The sequence below is a fragment of the Vanessa tameamea genome, chromosome 3 (genome assembly GCF_037043105.1).
Source record: "Vanessa tameamea isolate UH-Manoa-2023 chromosome 3, ilVanTame1 primary haplotype, whole genome shotgun sequence".
In the NCBI taxonomy this organism is placed as follows: Eukaryota; Metazoa; Arthropoda; class Insecta; order Lepidoptera; family Nymphalidae; genus Vanessa; species Vanessa tameamea.
In genome coordinates this window covers 8,892,758-8,918,522 of record NC_087311.1, presented here as the reverse complement: position 1 = coordinate 8,918,522, position 25,765 = coordinate 8,892,758, and the positions used below count along the sequence as shown (strand labels likewise).

Genomic DNA, 25,765 nt, shown 5'->3' with positions numbered 1-25,765 from the left:
GATTTTCTTTATTCGTTGGTCTAGTGATGGTGCTATTATACTATTCCTGAATATTATTCATATAATAAAGTTATATATAAAAAACTTACAGGGCACAGGTAAAATAAAACGGTACAATATCATTAGGTTTACATACATGTTTTGATCTACAAGATTATTATAAAATTAATTTAAAAGGAATGTAAACTGAAACATTTAATTGCTTAAAACTGATATGCAAATTGCACATTTAAAATCAATTACAAAATATGGAATCTTCAATTTTAATTTAATTTTTAAAGAATATACAGTAGCATTTAAAAAAAAAATTATGATTTGTATTTATTTAATGTTTCCAATAGTTCATCTGCTTCTTCAGATGTTTTTACTCTTATAAGAATAGATGTGGGTGGGGGTTTTGCATCTGGAGTAGGAATACAAACCATCATGACATTGTTTTTACCCATACGCTGTGTAGGTATGGATGAACCTAATATCAAATTCAGTAAAACATTCCCTAAAGACGTATTTGCTCGTACTAGCAACTGATGCTTACCACTGTCTTCTATTTTCTTAACATACAGTGTGCCAACACCTTTATCAACAAAATTTCCATCTTTCTTTACAAATACTTTACATTTTTTATCATAAACACTATTTTCTTCTACAATAGGTGTGTATTCAACTTTTGGTGGTTCATCTTCATTTTCATCAGCTTGTTTAGCTGGTTCCTCAGTTTTCTGAATATTTGAATTAAAGCTGAATGGTTTTCCAATACCAAATGAGAAGGGAGTACTTCCATTAGCATTTGCTGTGGTGGTTGCTGTATTTAAAGCAAATGGTGATGTGTTTGCAGATGAGGTTTTTATTCCAAATGAGAATCCACTACTCGGTGGACTTGTAGTTGTAAAGTTATTTGTTGAAGTGGTGGTGGAAGTGTTTAGGCTTGTTGTTGAATTTGATATTTTGTCTGGAGATGATGTACTGCTCTTATTATTTGAAAATACATTTGAAGTGGAAAATACTGAGGAATTTGTGTTACCAGCCCATGGTGATGTAGTTTTCTTATCACCATTTGTTGGTTTATCATCAGATGTATTTTCAATTTTGCTTTTTTCATATTCACCTTGAATTTCTTTTAAATGTTTCTCATAATCTTTAAAGATAGGTGTTAAAATACATAAAGGACCTTCTTCAACATGTTTTTTGATCCAAGCTGAGACACTTTCATTTAGACCTTTTAATTTACTGTAATATATCAACTTTTTATCTTCTTGAGTTTCAGACTTATTTGTTGACTTATTTTCTTCATTTGGTTTTGAATTTGAAACTGATTGTGTTTTAAATGGTGTTGAATTAGTATTTGTGGAAGTAAAAAGAGATTTTGTATTATTAGCACTTGTGGATGATGATCCAAATATGTTTGAAGATATCTGAGCAGCTGGTTTTTCAGCACTAGTATTTAGTTTTGAAGTTGTTGTATTGAAAGTTGCACTTTGTGTAGATTGCATTTTAAATGCACTCTCATTTGCTGCTGTACTAGGTTTAGAAGCGGTGAACACTGACTGTCCAAATCCTGATGTGGTTGTGGCTACTCCAAATAAAGATGTCTCATTCATTGGTTTTCCAAAAGCTGATTTAGCTAAAGGTGTTGACGTTCTTGTCATACTGCCTATTCCACTACTCAGAGAACTTGTTTTTGTTGCCCCTGTTAATGTTGCATTAAATGTATTAGATGTTGCTAAAGTATCAGACTTTTGGGGTGATACATTAGAAGCATTGTTTCCATTGGTTAATTTGGCAAGAAAATCAAACGATGTTGGTTGTGTTTTATTAAAACCACTAAATCCACTAAATACACTCTTTTTTGCCTGTAAAATTAAAAAATAATAATTAATAAAATAACACAATTATTAGTTATAAGTATTTGTATACCTAGCTGAAGTCACAAAATCAAAATATGTATTTATAATACTAATAACGCGACAGAGCAGTGAATATGCAATATTACCTCTTCACCGGTGGCCTGTGACCGTCTTTTAGCGGTCCGTATTACACGTTTTTCAAGAACTTCTTTAGAAGCCATTTTAAAACCACCTGTTTCCTCTTCTTGTTCGGCAGGATCATCCTGGTCCCAATTTTCATGATTTAACTCGGTTGTTGCCTGTCTCTTAACCGACATTTTTCAGGGCAACGGGCACACTTTTTTCTAAAATTATAGATAATTTATATATTCATTATTTCTTTTAGGCCGAATCTTATGGTTATGCGGTATTAGTGCGACGACTACTGAAAACACAATTTCAACTAATATACGTTAACATAATTATTTTTTTATAAAATATTCCACAATAACTTTCGTACCTAATTATATGTTGAAATTGACTTGAAATTAAAAGTAAAAAATTGATATGCCATTTATTAAATCTTAAGCGAAAACGAAAATGCAATACCGAATACAGATGATAAAGGTTTTATTTAAAAGATGAAAGAATATTGATTTTGTTCAGGCTCCAGTTGAACTAGAAATCTAGAAAGAAACAAGATAAAAAAATAAATCTGAATTTGATACATATTTATAAACCAAACATTTAAATGATATTTAAGTAAATTTGAAATTGATTGTGCTTTAAATTGAAATTCAAGAAAACGATTTCAACAAAATTTAATACTTAACAAAAAATAAATCATTTTTTAGATATTTAATTTCTAAGATAAAGTTTTATTATTTTCATTAATCACTTCATAAAAGTAGTTTATTAGGCTTAATAAATGATTCCTAAGAATACAAATTATAAAAAAAAAACAGTTATATATCTACATAACACTACTAATAGTAATATATAATGTATATACTACCTATGTAATAATACTAGATATAACTTTTGTGTTATAATTATGTTTATGTACATTCTACAGTAGTTCATAAAATAAATCTTTGTTACTTGTTGTAGAGCATACGTACCAATCGTACCATGGGTGTATTTTGTTTCTACTTTCATGATATATAACAGAAAATTGAACTAAAAGTAGAAAAGGACCTTGAACATATTTATTTTAGTTATGGCTTAAACTTCGGATAAATAAATTTGTAAATATTTAGTTGAAATAACTAAATAACATCGTTTATTTTAGTGTCATTAATTGCTTTTTGAGTTTTATTAAGCAATGTGTGCGGAAAATGGTATTTACTTCAATTGACAAATACTTTTCTAGTTTTTCTTTGTGATATCTACTTTTAAAAATAGTTGAAACAATTATTTATAATTGTTAAAGTTCTTATGTGTTATAATGGAAGTTTCTAATGAAATAAAAGAAGACATTCGTAAAACACAATCTGATTTAAAAAACGCAATTCGTGTTCATCAGGTAATTTATAATTTAGGCCTAGATTTTTTTTTTAAGATGAACAGTTATTTACTTTAAAAAAATATCACTTATTTGCAGATATGGGTTGCGCGTCTGCAGGAAGACGAAAATGTAAGAACGATATCATTTGCGCGTTAAATTTTGTTCGTATTTATGGTTTTAATGTTATTTATTTGTTTTAGAATGCTAATTTGAAAAATAAAGTGAGTGAAGCAGAGAAAGAAATAATAGCTATAGGTCAGGCTCAAGTAAGTATTTTTCCTATTCACTTGAAGTTAAAAATAACATTTTATTTAGATTATATGTATAGTGTTATGGTTTGTCATAGTAAAAATGTATTTTATTTTTAGAAATTAGTAGTGGATAGACTTCGCAGGGAATTAGAGTTATATCAACAGCGTCTAAGGGCCAGAAATAAGCAAGTTAGCATAGAAAATGACAACAGATATGTTGCTCAACAACTAAGAGATCATCAATTACAATATCGAAGCAGAAATCGCACTGTGTCTCTTTTAAAACCTTCAGTTTTAAATGAAATCCAGATTAAAACAGAAAACATTAATAATGATGTTTCTGATTCAGACAATGAAAACAAATACTGTGAAAAGGAGAACACAAATAACATTGAAATTGGTGAGAAGTATATTTATTCAAAAAATGTAACACAGTTACAAAATATTGTACAAGATAGCAGAAGTAATTTTGCAATCGCATTAAATAAAGTAAAGGAGTCTTTCATGTAAGTATACAAATGAGTTTGAAACCTCAAATATATTTATTTATAAAGAAAACAAATAAGTAAATATCATAATACATTGTAATTTGTGGCAAGCATTGCAATGACTTTTTCAATTTTATTGAAAATTAATTATTAGTTATGACTTGTTTGCCATCATGATACAATGATGGTATTATGCCAGAAACCTTAATGCAAGTGCCAACAACAACTATACAAAGTTTGAGCGATGAGTGAATATCTTAGGGATATATATCAACAAGTACAAGCATTAACAACACATTTTATTGTTACTTTTTATTTTAGACAAGTCACTGGAATTTTTATGTTGATAATCTTCTCAAGTAAAGTCTAAATCCAATACTTTTTTGTTCAGTAATTTACATATATAATGGCATTACAGTATGCAGTACATTGGAAATAAATACATTTGAGAGTTAAATAAATTGTTTTAATTTAGTGTTTGTATCTTTCAGTGGTGGAAAAATCCAGAAAGATCATAATGAGGTGCAGGAACGGCAATCAGATTCAGACTCTTCACTGGGAATGGATATTTCACCAACACCATCTCCACCACCTCTCCCTGAACCAGGAGAACCTGTACCCAAGGAGGTTTTTATGAGGTATGCTGAAATAATGTTTTCTTTCATTAGGGTACTACAAATAGAAAATACTTTTGTTATATTTATTTATTTAGTATACGCCCAATTTCATCATTTTTGTCTTAAAAAAATTGTAAAAAATCTTAGATAATTTATATTTATATATAGATTTATTAAAATATGAGAGAGAAATCGATCATCTTGAAATTTTGCATTGTGAGGCCAATAGAAAAGAACATAGGGTACATAACACCTGTCCCCCAAATAGCTCACGGGTATTGCAAATGCCGTGGTACAGGTACAGGTAATTTTTACACACTTTCCTGTAGATACCTTAATAGGTAGGTAAGTAGATACCTTAATATAATATGTGTTGTTCATTTTTTTGCAGCTTGAGATTAGACGCTGTGGTCGGTGTCCTTAAATTAATTTATAAAATTGCTAATAAAAGTTCTTATCATTCCAGACTCATTGGTTTGATCACGTTACAACAAAAGGATATAATAGAAAGAACGAGAAATGAACGTCGCAAACGATCTTCAAATGACAAGAGTGAATTTCTCTTTGGCAGTTACGACATGATACCCGTAAGTTTTATTTTTTACTTTTTCATGTTGTGTAGTGTGATCAATTAAAATATTTGTATAGATTATAATTAAAATCTTGAGTATGTCAGTTTATACCAATGATACCCAAAGTGATTTATATCGACCCTCAGGGGTCTAAGATGGCCTATAAGAGAAAAAAAATTTGGTGTCTGTGAGGTGTAAATATAGTGGATCTTATTTAAGCATTTGACCACACTAATGTTCGGTCTTCACCTTTCATTGACAATACACTTGAACGATATTAGATAAGCAGAGCATCCACCGAAATCCAATAAACATGGAAAATGGTTCAATGAGACAAAAAAAATTGTATTCTATACAAATATTAGAAAGAAGTAATATTTTTTTGTGTGTATGTAGTACGTAATCTACGGATCCAATTCTAAAAAAAATTCACTTGTGAAAAGTTACATTATTCCTAGTGCTAGAGTGAACACTGTACCAGTGTACATCTGTACCATATAACTCGCACCCATGTGAAGTCGGAGTGGGTCGCTAGTCATTTATAATATTGTATTGAAAGCATATAAGATGACCTCAGACGTAACCTAAATACTAATATGTAAAAGCCTCTCGTTTTCGTTAGTTGGACGCGCTAAAACAGGAACTTTTTTTTGAAATATTTTTGTGCAAGATAGATAATTTTTTGATAAATTGAGAAAAGTTATATATAGATCTTATCATTGACGAAGGCGAGCCTCTTTACGTTAAATTAATGTATTAAAAAACTTAAATAAAATAAAATTCATATTTTTTTGTTGTCAATTGTCTGTCATTTCACACTCTTGAAAGCTCGAGCGTCACTCCTTCATATTCAGAGCCATCTCAAGCTATTTTGGGGCCCTTGGGCACACATGAATCGGGGGCCCCTTTGCTAGATATTTACTAAAATGAAATATCTGGCAAAATATTTAACAAATACATTTTATTTTTAATTTAAAAAAATCGTCTACCATGTAGAAATAATTAGCTTATAGCCCGACATTAAGTTTAGGTAATTCTTAGAAATCTAATTGGTGGTGCAAAAAATATTCATAGCAGTCAACGTGTGCAAGAAATTGTTGGTTCTTCGGGCCCCCCTCAAAATGGGGGCCCTGGGCACGTGCCCCGTATGGCTATGGTATAGATGGTAATGCTCATATTAATGCACGCCGGAAATAATTTAACGTTGAAGGCCGCGTCTTCGATAGTGAATAGATCTGTACTCGGTCAGTAACTTTAAATATAAAATGTCTTATGACTGGTATGGTTGCATCTTTCTTTATAAAACATCCATTAATACGGGACGTCGGGGACGTACAGTATGCTCACGAACAGGCTCCTAATATTTATGCAATTGTAATTTCTATTTCCAGAAAAGGAAAAAGTACAATCAGTATCCATATTTGCAGTCACACAGCGATCCGCCGCAAACACGTTCTGCAAAGTTACGAAAGCAACAGGTAACAAAGACTAATGTTTCACATTTTCATAACAATATTATCTTTTGCTAATATTTGAAAATACTTCATATCAACTATACATATTGATATTTATTATTATTATTTACAGAGTCAAAATAAATTTTCAAGGGAAGGTTCTCCTTCAGGGTCATCATCAGAAAATAAGGGAGGTATGTGAGGATATGAATATTTACAACAAAGAACCTTTTTTTCAATTTACTAAAATGGATTGAAAAAAAAAAAATCTAACTTCACTCTATATTAACCAGGTTGGAGCAACAATAAACCGGCCTGGGTGGCGTCGTTACCGGCGGGTCTATCCGTAGAGCCAGTTTATTCACCTACTAAGAAAGTTTGTCATGGATGTGGAAGAAATGGTACATTATTTTTTACTAAACATATTACATTACATAACATTCGCTACAAATAGTTCTTGATTAATTAATCTTTCTTTATAATATACCGATATTCAACTTACTACTTATATTTACTTTCATTTTACTTCCAAAGTTTTGGTAACAAACTGTTTCGATATTTAAAACAACATTTCGACCAATAAACATGATGATGCGTTAATTCAAAGCTGTTTATTTATCTTTAAATCTCTTGTGGTTGAAATAGGTTATGGATAGAGTTTTGGTGCTATTGCGGTTATAGCATAGCAACTGTTGCTATCAAATATCTGTTGCGGATTGATAAATGTTGCAATCGATAAATTAGTATTGTGTGTCGATAAATCAGTATATGCACAGGTCCATAATACTGATTTATATTTTTTTGAATTGTTTTGATATCAATCCGCAACAAATATTTGATAGCAACAGCCGCTATGCTATAACCGTAATAGCACCATAGGTGAAATGTGACCGCTTTAAATTACAAACACGATAGGATTTAAATACTCAGCGCTTGCAGCTGGGACCAGGTTAAAACCATATTCAGTTAGCATTGTATACAGAGTTGCAAAAGTACTAGTATTTAGAAATTCATGACCAAAGCAAATAAGAAATGACTTCAGATTACGAGGCCGAGGTGTTTTTATTTATTCTTATATGGCGTCCGACAGACGTGCCGTCGCTGCTGGTGTGGTGCGCGTGGTGCGAGCTGTGGCAGCACACGGGCTGCGGCGCGGGCGGGCGCTGCGCCGCGTGCGCGCGCGCGCTGCCCGAGCCCGCCGTGTGCGGCGCCGCGCGCGCCGCCAGCGTGCACCTCTACTCGGGTGCGCCCCACCACACGCTACTCTAGGCTATGGCCACAGCCTATACGCAACCTATCGGTGGGCCACCGGACGCGTCTAGGAAGCTCAATCGAGTGGACTCCGTGGGGCGAGAGGCGCTGCCATACACACAGGGGTGTAAAAATCTTAATGACCGAGACCTGCTCATTGTGCTATTTAGTCGTGATTTAACGATCTTGTATTTTTTTATGATACATGTACGTATCCATTATATTCCCGATACCGGTACCTAAGTAAATGCCAGTATCGGGAAGTAAGACTGAGTATAAAAATAATAAATAAATGTAATGCCGCAATGAGGAAAAGCGGCAATTCGCGAGACTACAAAGTCGATGGCCCACTGGTAGTTTTACTTTACGCTGTGCTATATCTATATTTAGCCCATATATGCTCAGAACTTTTCTAGAAATACCGACCGTGAATGCGTTTGACTCAAAGTATACTTCAAGTACCTTTGGCACATTTTAGTTCAAATTAAATTAGGTTCGGCCAGAATTATACACAAAATTAAAAGCAGAGCTAATGTTATTACAAGTCGAAGTTACGTGATGAGAGTTCTTTCATATAAATCTGAATAAAATGACAAGGAAATTGTTCAACTCAAAATATCGATATCGATAAACACCGCGCTTCAAATGTCTAACCTAGCCCTAGCCTCACCAGTGTTATGTGCAGCTACAGTCCTACCATAACCTTTACCTTTTACTTTTCGTATATATGCTTTATCTGAGGATCAGATTACGTTAAAACTTTCAAATTGCATCTGTCGTAAATTAATTGTTAATAATATTTTTAATATAAATATCGTTAATAAATAGAAGTATAAAAAACAATTGGCTAATAATTACTGTTCTCCGTTATTAGATAAACTCGCCGAAAGGAAATGTTTGCAAGAAAAAAATATAAAATTGTGCGTGGAGTTACGTAAGTTAGAAGCACGAGCAGCGACCTTAAAAGAAAATTTGGATGAACATAATGCAGAGAAACGCCAATTGTTAGCAGACCAGATAAAAACTCAGAGAAATCTCCAGAAACTACTAGACTTCATCAGTCAATTTAAAGAAACGTCCATCAGTATCCGTTCAACATCGGTCAGCGAGTCCGGCAGTGAAGTTAGTAAAAGTAATGAAGAATGAAATGGTGAGCTACAGACAACTATACTAGTTCATACCGGTTATATTGAGTCCGTAAAATTCCGTTACACTTACCTTTTTTATATAATTTAAAGATTTGTACTTATATATTGCTGCTAGATGTATTATTACAGTAGTATCTAAATATAATTTGAAATATTTATTAAATTATAATTGTATTATATTGTTACAGGTAAATATATTTAATTTTAGAGGTTTGTATACATGTTGTATAATTTGTACATACAATGGTTTAAATTAGTAGTAAATTTTATACAAAATGTGAAAAAATAATTAGATATCGCTAGTGATAGTAAAATCATACTGAGATCTGCCTGTTTGTGGACTTAACATTGATTGGTGGATCTGAAAAGATTTTATTATTGTATATTACACGCTGTAATAATTCTTGTTGTTGCACCAAGAGGTTTTATCTAAAAATGAGAAATAATTCCTCTCCAGCAACAGTGGATTAATTGTTTTAGTACAAATTATTTATATAATTCGTCATTTCTTAATCGTCTTTAAAAAAATATAAATAAACCTGAAAAATGGTAATATCAATATTTGATCAATATAATAAATATTCACTGTGAACAATAATTTTTTTTATATAACTGCAATTCTACAAAATAAATTCTGCAAAAAATACATATCATCATGACGATGTAATTTCGAAAATCGTAAAAGTATTTATATCAATTTTCTAAACAGTACCGTAAAGTTTATCCCAAGAGAAGATTTGTAAACGGGCGTCAATCACACTATTCGCAGTCTAAAGGGTTTTTAAAACGATACTAATATTTAACAGCTCAGAATATTTATTTGACTGACACACATGTATAGCCAAAATTACTGTATAGGGAAGATAAATTTGGGACATAGTTTTATTTTATAACGTTTGCATGCACTGAATTTGACGTTTTACCCGAACGAAGAACGAGTTTTGAAATAAATAAAAGTTAAAATATATTTTTTTACTCCATTACAAGTTTCGCCGTTTATAAATCTTATCCTTAAAGGGAAATTTTATATAATATAATTAATTAAATTATTCATTTTTTTAAAGAAAATTCTAAAGAAAAATTAATTGATTGATTGAACTCGGATGTAAGTATACAATTTTGGTTTTCATGTAATTATTTTATTTGTTTTAACTGTAATTCATTTGAATATTTTGTTTACAAATCAATTGAACATTAGCTCAGATGATTGCAGCGAATAATTGAAATGAAATTTACAAGTTTCAACATTTTAATAAGAATGCCAAATATAAATGCATTTATAACAGCCACGATAAACGATTTTCCGATAAAAATATAAAGAGTTCACAAATTCAAGTAATTGGTAACCCAAAAAGTGTTCAGTATTGATTCCTAAATAATAAGCGAGTATTAGGAAATAACTTCATAAATGTTTTGTTTAGTAGCTACATAGTAATAAAAATATTTTTCTAGCATTTAGTTACTTGAATTAATGAATTCATATTTGATTGTTTCTGTGATATGATTAAGTTTTCCTCGTTCGTAATAAGTACTATTTTGTTAAACATGATTTGTATGTAAATAAATATTCGTAAGTTGATACATTTCTTTTTTTCATTTTCCTTGATATTATTATAGTATGAATTTTGCCTGGCAAAGATGTTATAAATACATAGTAAGTACAGAAGAAATAGAAAATCGTGCAATTCAATGAAAATTATGCCAGTTCCAACATTTTTTTACCCTTAGAAACGTCTTTTCTCAGCTGCTCAATAGTCCGTTCCAATAAATGACATTCGAAATCTGACAAATTGGAATATCTTTCCATTTCACCAGCTCCATTCTCATCCACAAACACCATACCGGCAAAATACGATGTACCGAAATCGTTATTTTCAATATACGCATGTATTTGATTTGATCGACCATCTAGTGCATTTAATATTCCTTGAACAAATATGGATACACCATACGCAATTGACAGCGTTGGAGACCATCCTTTTTTATAATTTGTAACCAAATCTTCTTGAGAGCGGAATTTGGCAGTAAATTCTTCGATTGATTTCTGGTTTAAATTACAAGCAGGCTTAGATTGTGACAGCAAAGGAATGACGGTTTCATTCGAATGCCCACCTATCACAGGTACATTGCAGTCTTCAGGATTTATATTATTTATAGATGCATACATAGCCTGTGCTGTAAATAAATCTACGCTAGTGATGCCAAATATTTTTTTTGGATCATAGTCACCGTGGTTTCTTATAACTTCAGTTGCCATTGGTACTAAAATATTTATCGGTTCTGTCGCAATGCCTATGAATGGAATAGGACTCACTTTTGAAACTCTTGTAGCAAATGACTTAATAAATTCAACATTAAAATGTAATCTAGCCTCCTCAGACAAGCCTGGACTTTGTATAGCCCCGGTCGTAATTACAACATCAGAATGTTGTAACGCGCTGTCTAAAGAATCACTTCCAACGTAACCTTTTATTGCAGAATTTGTAGGTATATGTGATAAATCCAATACGATCCCAGGAGTGTGTGTAACATTGTCGTGAATAACAAGACTAGTGATTGGACGCTGGTTTCTTAGTAATAAAGCGATGGATTGTCCAATTTCACTTGCTCCTCCAACTATTGTCACTTGGTAATTTCTGGATATAACTTTTCTAGAAAAAACATGTAAACACTTTTTAGCTTGAAACATGTTTTCTTATAATAAATAAAATAAATGGTTACAATTTTTTTCTTTCGTTATAGCGCGTATCAGCGCTAGTTAAGTAAAATATTACATAGATTTGACAAACGTCTATGACGTGCTTGAATAAATAAAATGATTAACGAAGTAGACTTACCTATTCAAAGATTATGTAAATTTGCAGGAAATTCATTTTAATCATTCATGCTTACATTTCATTTTAATCGTTAGGATTATTTCGTCGAACAGAAATGACCATGTGTTTTGTGATGAGCACGTGATTAATAATTATATAATACTGAGTGACGAAAATATGTGTTCCAAAATGTTGTATTCATAGAGTATGTAGTCAATACGTTTTAGTTGGGTTTTCTGACAACAAACTCGAAAAAATGCACGTAATGTCAATAGCGTTTCGGATTTTTGTTTATTAAACAAGAAAATTGTGCGACTGTAACATGTACATACAGAACTTTCAAATAAATCCAAAATTAGTATAATATGATTAGCCAAAAATTATTATCTTATACGTTGTATTCAAAATGTCATAAATACGTACAAATTGTGCAGTGTAGAAATATTCAAGTGACTGTAATTGGTGCTGCGAGTGAGATTGGAAAAAATGTTGCGCTGCTGCTGAAATTAAATAGTCTTATAACAAGACTACACCTATACGATGATGACAATACAGTGCACGGTATTGGTCTGGAGTTAGCACGAACACCTGGTGGGCCCACAGTTACTTCGTTTACAGGAGATAATTTTTTACCACCTGCTGTTCGGTATTCGCGACTTATTTTAATGGTATCTAGAATACCACGAAAACTTGGATATACACGTGATCAAATGTTAGCGGCTAATGCACTACCTGTTCAAAAAATTTGCCGAACGTTACCCGAGCATAACCCAGATGCATTTTTTGCTATTTCCTCTAATCCTATTAACTCTATAATTTCTTTTGCTAGTGCACTTCTAAATAATTACAAAACCTTCAATAAATATAGATTATTTGGAATTACCAACATAGATACGGCTAGAGCCAGAGCTTTGCTAGGGAATGCTTTAAATGTAAATCCTCGTCATTTACATGTGCCAGTTATTGGTGGTCACTCCGATAACACCATTGTGCCATTATTTTCTAATATATTACCAAGTCATTACTCCATCACACAAAACCAAGCTGAAACGTTAACGCGTCTATTAAGAAAGTCTGGAAATGAAGTTTTAAATCTTAAAGTAGGCATTGATGCAGCTACTCTCGCTATGGCTTGGTCAATAAATGAATTCATTGAACATTTGCTGGAAGCTCTATGTGGAGGTTACTCAATCGTAAATAGCTTTACAGCTAATCCTCATTTTGGTACAAAATTTTTCTCAGGTCCTAATAAAGTAGGCCCAACTGGGATCATTGAAACTTGCAGCAGTTTTGTTATGAGTGAATATGAACGCAGTCTTTTGGACCAAGCTGTGCCTATAATAAATCGCGAAGTCGCTCAAGGTGAAGATTATATTCGAGAGATAGAAGCGAGTAAATATTTTTAATTTTTTTATTATAAAAAATCCCTTTATTTTTGTTTTATTAAAAATTGCACATTCGAGTCTTTGTTTGATTAATGGTTAATTCCTTCAACTTTATGCACTTCAAAAAAAACTTATTTTTTATATAGATTATGGTAATTTCCCCGGTTTAATGACTATTCATATATTCTAATAATTTCGTGTCCTCCAATCGTAAAACTTATGAAAAACAATTATCTTTTTAAATAGTTTGTTTAAATATAAATATGAAAAACATTAATCTTGAAATTGGTTTTTCATCAAATTTTTGGCTATATAGCTTTGAAGCTCCAATGTGGATCTACTGGGAAGCCTATTGTCATAAATGCAGGAAGGTTCAGCTCCGAGGCTTATGCTATAAAAACTGGCTATTGAGTGATATCGACACTGCCAGAATAGTTTAATTCAATTATTTTTTATAGTAATATTATGTTATTCTTTGGAGTATAGCTATTAACATTGGGACGGTTTTTATTTTTCTAAAAGAGTCATATACTTTTATAATTTACGTGTCTCCTATATTATAAAAGTGTATTATTAAAAATTATTGTAAAATTAAAATGATTATGTATTATTAAAACGCTTTAGAATTATAAATTGCGGGTTCATCTCCGGATTTATCAAGTGTTTAATTGTTTTCTTTTGGACGGGCTAATGAACCATCTCATGGTAAGTTGTCAATGTCAGATGAAAATGTTACACATATGTATTTATCAATTTGTGTCGGTCAACGTGGTGGAATTAGCTCCAAACCTTCTACTCGAAAAGGAGTATGGCTTAAGAAGGCCTTAACTCCGCAGTGAGACATATACAGACTGTACTATAATATCTATAAGTCCTGATAGACGTAGAGAACCGCCAGGATAAGCCCTGATAGAAGCCGGAAACTTATAGGGTTGCAGATCGCAGGGTCCTGGGGTCTCAAACTTGGTTGGTGTAGTAAAAAGATAATGGATTTTTCTGCCAGGGTTGCTAGCAGACAGAGCGGAATACACGCAAAAAACGTAGTTGGTCCTATTTGCGTTGCTTTTAATTATGAGAGTGACAAAAAGATAGCAATATATCACCTGTGTTTACACACACACTAATGCATTATAAGATATATGCTGCCTAGTGTGTAGTGTGTGTCCTCCGTTGAGAATGTTAGTCGTGACCGAAATCGATCAGGAATACACCATACCTTTAATAATATAATAACATATAAACATATTTTATAGCTCATGCCTCTTTAGAAAACTTATAGATAATTAAGTTTAGTTAAGCACAGTAAGAACTATAGCTGAATGTTTATTCGAATATTGCTTGGAGATATAAAATATGTGTTCATATCAGTATGTATTTAAAATGCAAAAATTTATAAAAATAAATTAGGTACATTAATTGTACATAATATTCGCTATAATTAGAACTCTTAGTTGGAATGTTAAGTTCTACACACTTACATTTACTGAACATCTATTGGCAAAGAAAACAAAGACCGTAGCTTGAAAATATAATCGTAGATATCTTGTACGAAACGTAGAGGTTCAATATCAGCCAAATAGCATGGCGGGGCACAAAACGGCCATCGGCGTCGCATCTCATTCGAAGGACAGTGTAACTACCTTGGCGACGCTCCGGTCACTACTAAGCTTAAATACGGCGTAGTGTACACTTGGTTTTAAAAAAATATAACTATTTTGTATTCAACTTTAAACATATCTTATTTTGCCAATTTTCAAAGGATTTTAATTTTTAGTTCAGGGGCTATTAAACTACTTATAGTATATCTTAGGTCGAATGATATCCAAATGATAAATCATGTATATTTACCAAAGTAAAGTCAGCAGAACGGTAGCAGTTGCAAATATAGACTGATAAATTAATTTACGTCAATAATGACATAATTTCTAGTGAAAAGACTTACTAATCACTTAATAGACACGAAATGATAGTAGTAGTGTAGTGTAGTGTGTTCTTAACTTAAACTTAACCGTTCACGGCTCGAAGCAACCGCAAATAAGGTTTGTAACGACAGGGTTAACTTTAAGATAATCGTCGTGTGGCCATATGAGGGTCCAATAACGTTGCTCCTAATGTAAGGCTTCACTGCCACTGCTTGCTGTTTGAGGGTTAAGGGTCGTAAGACTGGTGATTATGTATCCTTAACTTGCTTTGATAGCGTGAAACTAATCTTTGATTACATGAAGGCGTTGCAATTCACCATGAGATTGATTTAATTTGCGATTGTACTGTCACAATGTATTTAGGTACAATAAATAAATAATAGTCTACATAACGATTGAAAAAATAATAGCTATATCGTTTAAAATTGTATCTTAATCATATATAGTTTTTACATATATGTGTATTAGATTTCCAAAATGCAACCTTAAAGCTTTTATCCCAAGAGTTTCAATGGCTTGGCAGTCTCTGGCAAAGTTTAAGCAAAGCTTAAGCTCTTCAGCGTCATGAATATATTTGAGCTACACATGTATTCTTAAAAAATAAATAACATACAGGACGAATTGTAATAGCATATTGCATTTGACAACATATAAACATTTACGATATATTACTTTTACACAGTTTCTACAAATTGTGTAACTTTATAGTAGAATGGCATTAGAATTTAATCAGAGGCATATAACAAGCTCAATGTCGACGATTAATTACCCCATGGACTGGAGCGGGGATCTCCAGAGATTAATTAGAATAGTAGATAACAGATCTTTTAAAGAGTACCGATTTTGTAAAATCGATTTGGAAATGTGTTTATTTTTAAGTAATTTTTACTATAACAAGTCGGGGCTTATGTATCTAGTATAGTAACTTAAATACGTTGTTGGAAAGTTATTACCAAAGTTTTAAATAATAATCTTATAGATAAATTAATTTTATTTGTATTTTTTCCAAAATATGGCTTACGTCACAAAGTAGGTTACATTAGATAGATTTGAAGTACAAGTTGTAATCGCTGTGAGCGTTATCGTTAACTTGTTTGCTAAACCCACCAAGAATTGCAAATGGCGATAATTCTAACTACGTCAATAAATCAGCTACACCCGTTCAACTTTTTTCTCGAGGGTGCACCTCGGTCCCATTGTTGGTGATTGATCGTTCGTTCCTGTACTTAAAACTTTCTTTGCAACAACTTTGCGAACTATACGAGCATGTACTCCCGAAAGAGTTTTCGAGTTTGTACAATTTGACACATTATATGAGATCTGTTAGCGCCAATATATTGTTTTTTAATTTCCTAAGATTTATTACATTCTACCCATTCAAAATATAAGCGAATATTTTTTGTTTGCATAAAAAACTTTTTAGTAAAATAATAGACATATGTATGTATCAAACTGTTCCCTATTAATTTTGTAAATAAAGAGTGAATTGGCCATTAGAAGCAAGAATAAGAAGAGTTATAAATTACATATTGATGATGCCCCCGGGATGCGAACAGCAGGTCTAGTGATGTAACGTCGATTTATAACCTTCGCTAATTGCCCTTAATTTGTATCTATCAAGTCATTGTATCTTTCAACTTCTATTTATGGTGAGATATATGTGGGCGACGCAGTATCGAAGTATAAATTAGCCGGAAACTAATTAAGTTCATATTTAATAAAAAGCTTCAATTTCAAGTCATTATGGTGCAGCAAACTGTAGCTGCCGTTGCAAGCGTGTAGACTGTAATTCGATCCCGCAATAATAATTAGCGGGAAGCAATCAGGCAATTTTATGGCAACCGCCTGCATGACAAGAGCCATATAACATGTTTAGACGGTAGCATTTCCTCTTCTTTAAAGGACATCGCGATGTAATTTGCTCCTAGTATAATTTACTGTAATTAAGTGGTTCCATGTCTATGTTTTTGGCCGAAAGTGGTTGCTTGAGACATATTATAACCCGAACTCACTTAATAATACATAATGTTATTAAGTGAGTTCGGTTAGTTTTACTGTGAACTTGATCTGTTAGTGACTTCGATGGTACTTACTGGTTTATAAACGTATGAATCATTATCATTCGGTTCCCTTTCTTACGGTTCGTATAATTTATTTTATTATGTTGTAAGTTTTCATTCAACTTAAATCAGCCATGTATAATAAAAATAAGAATTATAATAAATTATATCTATATTGTATATTAAAAACGAGTTAAAAGCCTATAACGAGCGGAGCTCTAGCCATATACATACATATGTATGTCATCAATATAGAAAACTTTAGGAAATAAGATATAGTTATATCTGTAAGATACAAGGATTATGCGTAAGGTAATCACGTCTTTATTGAGAGTATGGCACGGCCCACGCATCACAGGTAGCCTTTAAACAATTGATTAAATAGTTATAAAGATATGCTCTTGTCTATTGTTATTTATAATTACGTCAAAAAATCTTGTATTCCTAAAGATTCCATGGTCATCGTGAAAATAAACAAACCAAACTTAGCTCTCAATTAGGTTGTTGTGAAACAAATCGATTAAGTATATAATAAAATATAAAGAAAAACTGAAATAATTGCGTCTCCAATTAAAGGTTAGTTGTTTATTTTTGTATGTTAATAAATGCAAATTATCATACATACGAGTATATGAACAAGTTACATTAATGTAGATAATTAGCGCAAAACCTAAAGCGAACAGTAATAATAAAAAGTGGAGCATATTCTGTCCGTGACGCGTTAGCTTCGCTATAATAATCGATTTAATTGAGCCAATGAACAATTTAATTAAAATTCTAAAGACACGGCGGGGCTCAGCTCTGGGACGGCGGACGAATTGAGTAGCAGTAAAACATAACATTAGGACATTTTTGAAACCGAACCTAATTAAATGAATAACATAAAAAAATATTTAGTTAAAATCAATGTGCTACATTTGGTTTAGGATAAGGAGTATTTAGATTTAGCATGTTTCATAATAATAATTTATATTGGTAGTAATAAATATTAGTATCTATTAAAATATTTGATGATGACAAGTTTTACATATTCTATTCTTTATTAGAATTTTTATTAAAAATACAGTATTTACACAATTGCCTGTGACGCCTACAAAAATATGCGAATATTAAAATGTTCGAGTACAAATGAGCGCTGACTATGCAGGTATTTACGGTACGGGTTATTCGAGATCTGGGGATGTCTCCGTTTCTTCTTTCTTTTACAGAAAATCGTCATACTTAAATAAAACAGAACATTTGACCGACAGTTATAAACGAAAATATTTTTAAAACAAATTAATGTTTATGATGAGACACACATTTATTATAAGTTCATGATAACTAATAGCTAGACTAACCTTCGAAAAATATAATAACTGATTATTAAATAGTAAAAAGCAAAAATACAGAAATGATGTTATGGATATATAATTTTGGATCTGGATACGGATACTGGATACGAATATCTGAATAATATTTTATATTATTTACTGGTTTTGAATTTTTTTACGGATTACGGTTACGAAATTATTTCGGCTTATCCGATGGTTTTGTATAGTTTCTTTATTTGATATTAGGTATAATTACAGAAAAAGCAAATAGCCATAAAAAATAATTTAAGCTACTCTCTTTAAGTATAACACTACGTAATAAAATCGGATTCGGTTACGGTTCGATTTTTATTTCGGATACCCGATAGTTTCGGATACTGAGTAAAAATATTAATTTAATAAAATGGAAATCTTTTTACCGAAGAGTATAATAATATGAAGTATGATATTTATAGCCACGATTATTTTTTCGGATGCGACCTCGACTTTAGTTCAAATTAATCCTAACTATGTTAATATAAAAATACTCACTTTAACTTGGCTGCTTAACAGGGTCTGACCTTTAAATTGCATGAAAAATAGTATCCCTTAGGCTGGCATCACATGCACGCGTTGCTGCATCTATAGATAAAATTACAACCCGAAGAGACGCGTGTGCGACGCGTGCGTCATTTTATGCCGTATGTTTGTGGTAGATGGCTGAGAGCAATATTAAAATCTCATAGATATGACAAAATAATTTATATTTATAATAAAACTAAATAATAATTATAGTAGAACTAGACGTTATTTTTTTATATTATCTATTGAATATTATCACATCTAATATTTCTTCTATATAAAGCTATATATTTAATTAAATTATTGAAATTAAAAATTATTAATTAATTGTACTATAATTTCATTGTAAAATACAAACAGAAATTAATGTAATAAATAAATAAAAATAATGTATGTTAAATCTACATACAGCCTATTCTAAATGATTTTTAACTCTGTGAATAATTTCGTGGGGATTTTAATGTGTGCTCGTGAATTTTGGAAAGCGGTCAATTAGCAGGCGACTCGAATTATTGTATCGATCATAGAAGCAGCTTTTAGAGTTAACAAGGATCTCGTTTCATAATCGTGAGATAGTCTATATATGAATCGTTCTACGTAGAAAGTATGAATATACCTAACTATTTTTTGTTACTCAAATTTCATTGCAAATCTAACAAAAGTATTTTTATATATGGGCATCACTTTAATAATAATAAAAAATCTTCAAGTGAAAAGTTGTTAGTTTATATGTTTATCTATTTTTATTTATCTGTGAATATTCCGACGAGAACTTTCAATGGCTGTAAAAGTAACTATCGTTGTCACCACACTATGTGACGATCACATCCCCTAATCATTATACTGGTGTTAATACCAAATCGGGATTACGCTCCATTAAGTTCGGCTTTGCAGCCATAGAATAAATAAAGATTATTTTAACTAGTGGTTAAATGTGAGAACGACTTTAACCAATAAATCTTGTATTATCGTGATATGACAATGCATGTTGTTTATTTGTAGGAGTTTCAGAAATGCTGTGTAGTTTGTATGGATCTATGTTCATGTATTGTGTTATTTCATTAGAACTGTTATTCTTGTATAAATATTTTAAAATACTAATAGAATGATGAAAATATTCGACCTAATAGAGAAAATTATAAATTAGTATCAAAGTCAAAGTCAAGTCAAAGTCAAAAATCTTTATTCAATATAGAAGTTACACTTACACTTGCTTATTGATTGTCAAAAATCTACCACCGGTTCGGAATTTAGCACCTCGGACCTGAGAAGAACCGGCGAAAGAAACTCAGCGGGATATACATTTTTTTTTTTTAACCATTTTCCATGTACAATGATAATTATATTTTAGTTATTTGAAGCAGCCATCACACTGACTATATTATCTAGTAATATATAATTGTAAATGTCGTACTTAATTGAACAAAATTTATTTTTTAGATAATATATCTTGTAACAATGTATCCACGTAATGTAATTAAAATAGCATCTCACGAAGCAATTAAACAACTGTGTATGCTCTACTGCCTCTAAAAGCAAATTACTTAAATAAGTTATCATTCTCTCTATAATGAATGACCTAGAGGAGAATGCAAAATATTAAGGATTTTAGCCTCTGATCTCTCTAGTACAGGACATTAATCTTAAATCGTACTTATCATTTAATTAGATCCAGCGGCCGCCCTTGCGGCTTCAATTTTATTTTATAACGTCATACACACGTTTCTCCCCTGCTAACTACATAACAAATAAATTTCAACTGCCTAATATTAGTTTGCTCTTACATGGACATAAGGTCGGTATTCCTATGTCACAGAATATCAACACATTTTGTAGTTTCGATAGCATGCGTCCCTACTGTTTCGGTCGTTGTCTATTCGCTACTGGCCAGTTGATGCGGCAAATTAGTAGGGCTGTCATCATTAAATTTGTTTGAAGATCTTTGATTTTGTTGGCATAATTGAAATATATGTAATTATGATTTTATTTCTATATTCTTATTTTATTATATAAAATATTAAATCTAACACTCAAAATTTTATCCAGTATATTGGTATTTTTTTCATGTTCGGACATGAAAAAAATAATTGCATTTAATATATTATAATGAACTTAATATTCTTTGTTCCGATTATATATTTCGCTTTAAATGCAATATTTTTGTTTATAATTCTTGATTGATAGCCCTGATTGGACGAGCAAACTGCATTTTATGTCTTTTGCGTTCCCGCCGGATATTAAGCCCCTAAACTTAATCACGTCCCTCTTCTCTTACAATATTGTACAGTGAAAGAAATTTTTACACCACTCATTACACTGTCAAATTCCCACGAATTCGAACTTTTTTATAGCCATCGTTCCATTATTTTCACAATTACTTTTGAACGTAATGCGTTCACGCTGCATAATTTCTACGTCATTCTATTCATTCAAATATGTCTTAACGTTCCATTTTTAATTGAATGAATGAACATATTATTGCACAGGATTGCCATAACAAAGGAGGTAGGTAATGCGTATTTAATTTATCTCCCTGTTTTTGATATTCTACTCACGTGTTTCAAATATTTTATATCAAGCAATCATGATTTACATTTTAATGAAATAATTTAACATCAATAAACTGGAAACGTATAAGTTTTAATTAAATTTATACATTTTTGGTATATAACGTTTTGAAACCAAATTTTCGACAACAGTGTTAGATAGCATTCCAATTTATTAATATGAAATTGTAGACATTTATTTTATTCTAATTCTATCTATCTACTCATATAATTATTAAAGTAATAATAATAATTGGCTCGCTTATATTTATAACCTTTATGGACTTCGAATTATTTATTTCATTTTAGTAAACATTATATTTCTGCATATTTCTACAAATATTAGTAAATGATACTACGCGAATCTCATGTAATTTGCCTATACATATATTTATGCCGTATGCCTAATGTCTGAACATCTGCTGCTGTAAAAAATCCAGCGTAACGAAAAAGAAGAGTTTAAACTGTATTTAAATTTGCATCAGAGCGGTTGTGATGCAGATGAGTGACGTCACGTGGTAGCTCGCCTAATTGACACCCCTGGCAGGGGCCTTGTGGAATTTATTTTCTTTTTTGCATTTACTTACTTCAAATTTTTCGTTACATATTAAAAATATGCATAGTACTTTATTACGTGCGTACTTTTTTTAAGATGACAATAATTATTTACATTAATCATTTTATAAAAAAAGTATTTGGTATATAAAAAAAACTATATTACAAAAAAAAAACACATTAGTAGAATGTGCGAATAATTAGCTCGGATAACCAGTTCAAAATACAGTATTGTGATATTAATTTAGACGAGAATAAGTAGAATAGAATCCAATAAGCTATACGCATGTAACACAAACACTATAAAGGCAGTGAGTTCAGTTAATACTGAGACTGTAATCCGTATTATTTGTCAACGCCGACCCAGGGCGGAGCAATCTTAAAATCAATTTTCATTTATTCGCAGATTATCCTCTGTATTTCGCCTAAAATAAAGGAGTAGAAAATGTAGAGAGTAAGATAAAAAAAAAACAATTGTATTGTTTTCTTCTGACGAAACGCGATATCTCTGAATACTTATATTAAGTTTTAGGCTTTACACTTAGGTAAATTCATGTATTTTATTACACTAGTTTGTAATAATTAATAATTGTGTAAAAGCGGAATGGGTGGTACTAGTGTCAAATTCATTAGTAAGATTTGACCCACACATACTTACGTCACCTACGTTAAATAAATGTTTTTAAAATGTGTAATTTATCATATAGTTTTTTAACTGATTTCTGATAAAGTTAAATTATTCATTACATAATGTGCGTCAATTTTAAAAATATTAATAAAATAATTCACCTCCATAAATTCTTAGCTCCATGTATCCGTATGGCCACAACACAGTCGAATAGTCTTGGGCGGTTGGGCTGGCAAAATCTTTACAAATGTGCACCGTTATCGCGCCGCACTGCCGCCCGATTGACCGGACCAGTCCAACCGCACATTTCTCACCCTGAAAAATAACGGATTTATTTAATTTTATGGCCACGCCGCGTGCTGAATGGACGATTGGGCCATGGCTACGACGAGGAATTTTTTTGTTATTTCATATGATTTTTATTAACTGTTTTATGAAATAGTAAATCGAAATTGTCTCGATGGGATAAATAAATGTAATCTTAACGAATTGCGTTTTAACGAAACTTATTTTATGAATTATCCCAACTACCTGTACTTTGATTACGTTATTTTTAATTTAATTAAATATATATTTTATTTTATATTGTTCTTTATTTAGATCGATGTAACAAAAACCCTATTGTATTTATCCGACATATTTTTTATTTCTTTTTATTATTATTCAAATGGCGTTTCGTTTACATAATAGTAATTATATTATATCCTTCTTATTAAATTTGAGGTATATAAAGTTTCACTTAATTAAAACATATATCTTATGCTATATTTGTTATCCAGCCAAATTATTTTATTTTCCAAGAAATTCTATGAAATTCCTATATGACCCATATAGGAATTTCAAAGCACCAAAATACCATACAGAGTAAATTAGACAGATTCCCGAATTTTAACAAATGTTTGAATTGTATAGCGTAAAATTTGCAATACAAAACGTTACCGATGCATTGATTATTTTTTTGTTGTCTGTTTACTAACTAATGGTTATACAAGTACAATACGTCTTCCCCCGTGTTTGCTTTTCCCATGGCGGTTGAACGGCGGGGTAAGTATGATCTCATTAATTTAATCCCTGTTGATATAATACATCGATTCGTCACGTTTTACAGTCTATATTTGAATAGGAAAGTTACTAAGTAGTTATTGTTGAATTTAAAAAAAAGGATTTTGTTTAAACTCGGCGTCATTTTACTTGCTTTTCTAATTTATTTAGCTTGGTAAGAGTAGGCATACAAGAACAGAAAAATTATAGCCGATAAAGAATGTTGTTTAATAATCATCATCCGATATTCTACTGGCAAACACCAATACTTAGTATTGTTATGTTCCGGTTTGAAGGGTGAGTGAGCCAGTGTAACTATAGACACAAGGGACATAACGTCTTAGTTTCCAAGGTCGGTGGCGCATATATCATAAAAAAAATCTATTTTGTATAATTATACAAGGCAATGCGATTGTTAGTGTAAAGGAAATTAAATGTTTATAGTAAAGATTATATATTAAAATAAATTATGACAATTGAAGGATATTTTAAGAACGGTTCAAACTTCATAAAATGGTCTTCTTCTTGTATACATATAAGGCAAAGAACTTAATTATTCATGCTTTGAATTAAAATATATTTATGAGTTAAATAGAAGTTAAGAAAAACTGTAAAATATTTACCTTTTATACTTAAGGTTTTATTAAACTAATTACGTACTAGTCTTGGTCGTATTGCATAAAATAAAAAACAAGGCCATTGAAAAATTATCGTAGCGTGAAATTGTCAAAGTTGATTTAGAAATTAAAGTAATATAAATAGAATATTAAGTTTTCTATTGATGAAGTTAACCATATCTGATTTATATTTTCGTAAATGTTATACATACATATTTCAATATTAATGTGTGCTCCTAGAAATTTATTTAAAATTATATCATTGATTGGCATAGTAATCGTTTTTTAATTAATGGGCTATACTAAGCAACGGTTTTATTTTTAAAACTAACAGATATTGACTTATGTTTGAAACCAATTTAATATAATTGTATATAATTTGTAATTTATATCGAAATGACCGTCATTATTTAAGAGAGATAAATGTTTTTATTGTTAAATTATATTTCACGGTTGTTGCGCGCGCAGGGTGCTGTAGGTTGCCAATAGTTTTGTACTTTTTTTCATTTATCCGTTATCGCAATAAAACCCCGAAATTAGATTTACTCTATTCTTAAACGAATCTCATTATCTTTTACGGTTCTTGTTCTAATTTCTTTTGACCTTATTTTTTTAAAGGTGAGTTTTTGTTTAATTAACTGGCAAACGAGACAATTTAAACGATAATGTATATTTTTTTTCACAAAGATATGTTAAAAGGTGACTCAGAGATTCGGTTGATAATAATTCGGTTCCACCTGCTCTAGTAAGTAAAATCATTTTGAGCATTATTTTGAAATTGCCGTCTTTAAATTAATTAAAGCAGCGAATTAAAATCAACTTAATTCCTCGTCGGGAGGCATGTTATTAAAACAATTCGAGTAAACAAAATTTAAATAAGTAACGCGAAGTTGGCAACACAGGCCGTTTTACATGCCATCATTTGCTTATTATGGGGCCTGCGCCGCTTCTCTGATTTTAAGATAAACGATAAATTATTCAACTTTCAAAAAAGATGTATAATGCTTATATAAATATTATTATTTATTTTACAATATGCTAAAGAATTTTTGCGGCCATTATTGCTTACTGTAATAACGTGAATCGCTTGTAATCATGTTTTAAAATTAAAACGTTCTGTATGACTTAATATTTTTGGTTATATAATAATTAAAAGATACATATATTTATTTTTAAAATTAATCTTCATCTAAATTAGTCTCACTTGATG

The 25,765-nt window shown here is 31.0% G+C and overlaps 4 protein-coding genes across 5 annotated transcripts; 2 read left to right on the top strand and 2 right to left on the bottom strand.

Moving 5' to 3' along the window:
* Positions 1-117: 117 nt before the first annotated feature.
* Positions 118-2,477, bottom strand: LOC113397479 (nuclear pore complex protein Nup50). Its single transcript, XM_026635866.2, has 3 exons — positions 2,344-2,477; positions 1,991-2,188; positions 118-1,850 (listed from the first exon to the last, which is right to left on the bottom strand). The coding sequence occupies exons 2-3, from the start codon at positions 2,159-2,161 to the stop codon at positions 309-311; spliced, it is 1,713 nt and encodes a 570-aa protein (XP_026491651.1). The 5' UTR covers positions 2,162-2,188; positions 2,344-2,477; the 3' UTR covers positions 118-308.
* A 339-nt stretch (positions 2,478-2,816) lies between these two features.
* On the top strand, positions 2,817-10,692 carry LOC113397481 (uncharacterized). Of its 2 annotated transcripts, XM_026635868.2 has the most exons (12): positions 2,817-3,348; positions 3,427-3,459; positions 3,531-3,596; positions 3,699-4,087; positions 4,561-4,707; positions 5,153-5,273; positions 6,650-6,736; positions 6,846-6,906; positions 7,006-7,113; positions 7,803-7,955; positions 8,838-9,113; positions 9,300-10,692. In XM_026635868.2, the coding sequence occupies exons 1-11, from the start codon at positions 3,271-3,273 to the stop codon at positions 9,107-9,109; spliced, it is 1,515 nt and encodes a 504-aa protein (XP_026491653.2). In that variant the 5' UTR covers positions 2,817-3,270; the 3' UTR covers positions 9,110-9,113; positions 9,300-10,692. The 2 variants fall into 2 exon arrangements, with proteins under 2 accessions (XP_026491653.2, XP_064074181.1); XM_064218111.1 differs by lacking the exons at positions 7,006-7,113; positions 9,300-10,692 and having other exon boundaries at positions 8,838-9,115.
* A 41-nt stretch (positions 10,693-10,733) lies between these two features.
* Positions 10,734-11,806, bottom strand: LOC113397563 (malate dehydrogenase-like). The gene has a single exon (XM_026635972.2). The coding sequence runs from the start codon at positions 11,798-11,800 to the stop codon at positions 10,808-10,810; it is 993 nt and encodes a 330-aa protein (XP_026491757.2). The 5' UTR covers positions 11,801-11,806; the 3' UTR covers positions 10,734-10,807.
* Positions 11,807-12,188: 382 nt separating this feature from the next.
* Positions 12,189-13,333, top strand: LOC113397564 (malate dehydrogenase, mitochondrial-like). The gene has a single exon (XM_026635973.2). It carries the CDS (start codon positions 12,293-12,295, stop codon positions 13,331-13,333), a length of 1,041 nt encoding a protein of 346 aa, XP_026491758.2. The 5' UTR covers positions 12,189-12,292.
* The last annotated feature ends 12,432 nt before the right edge of the window (positions 13,334-25,765 follow it).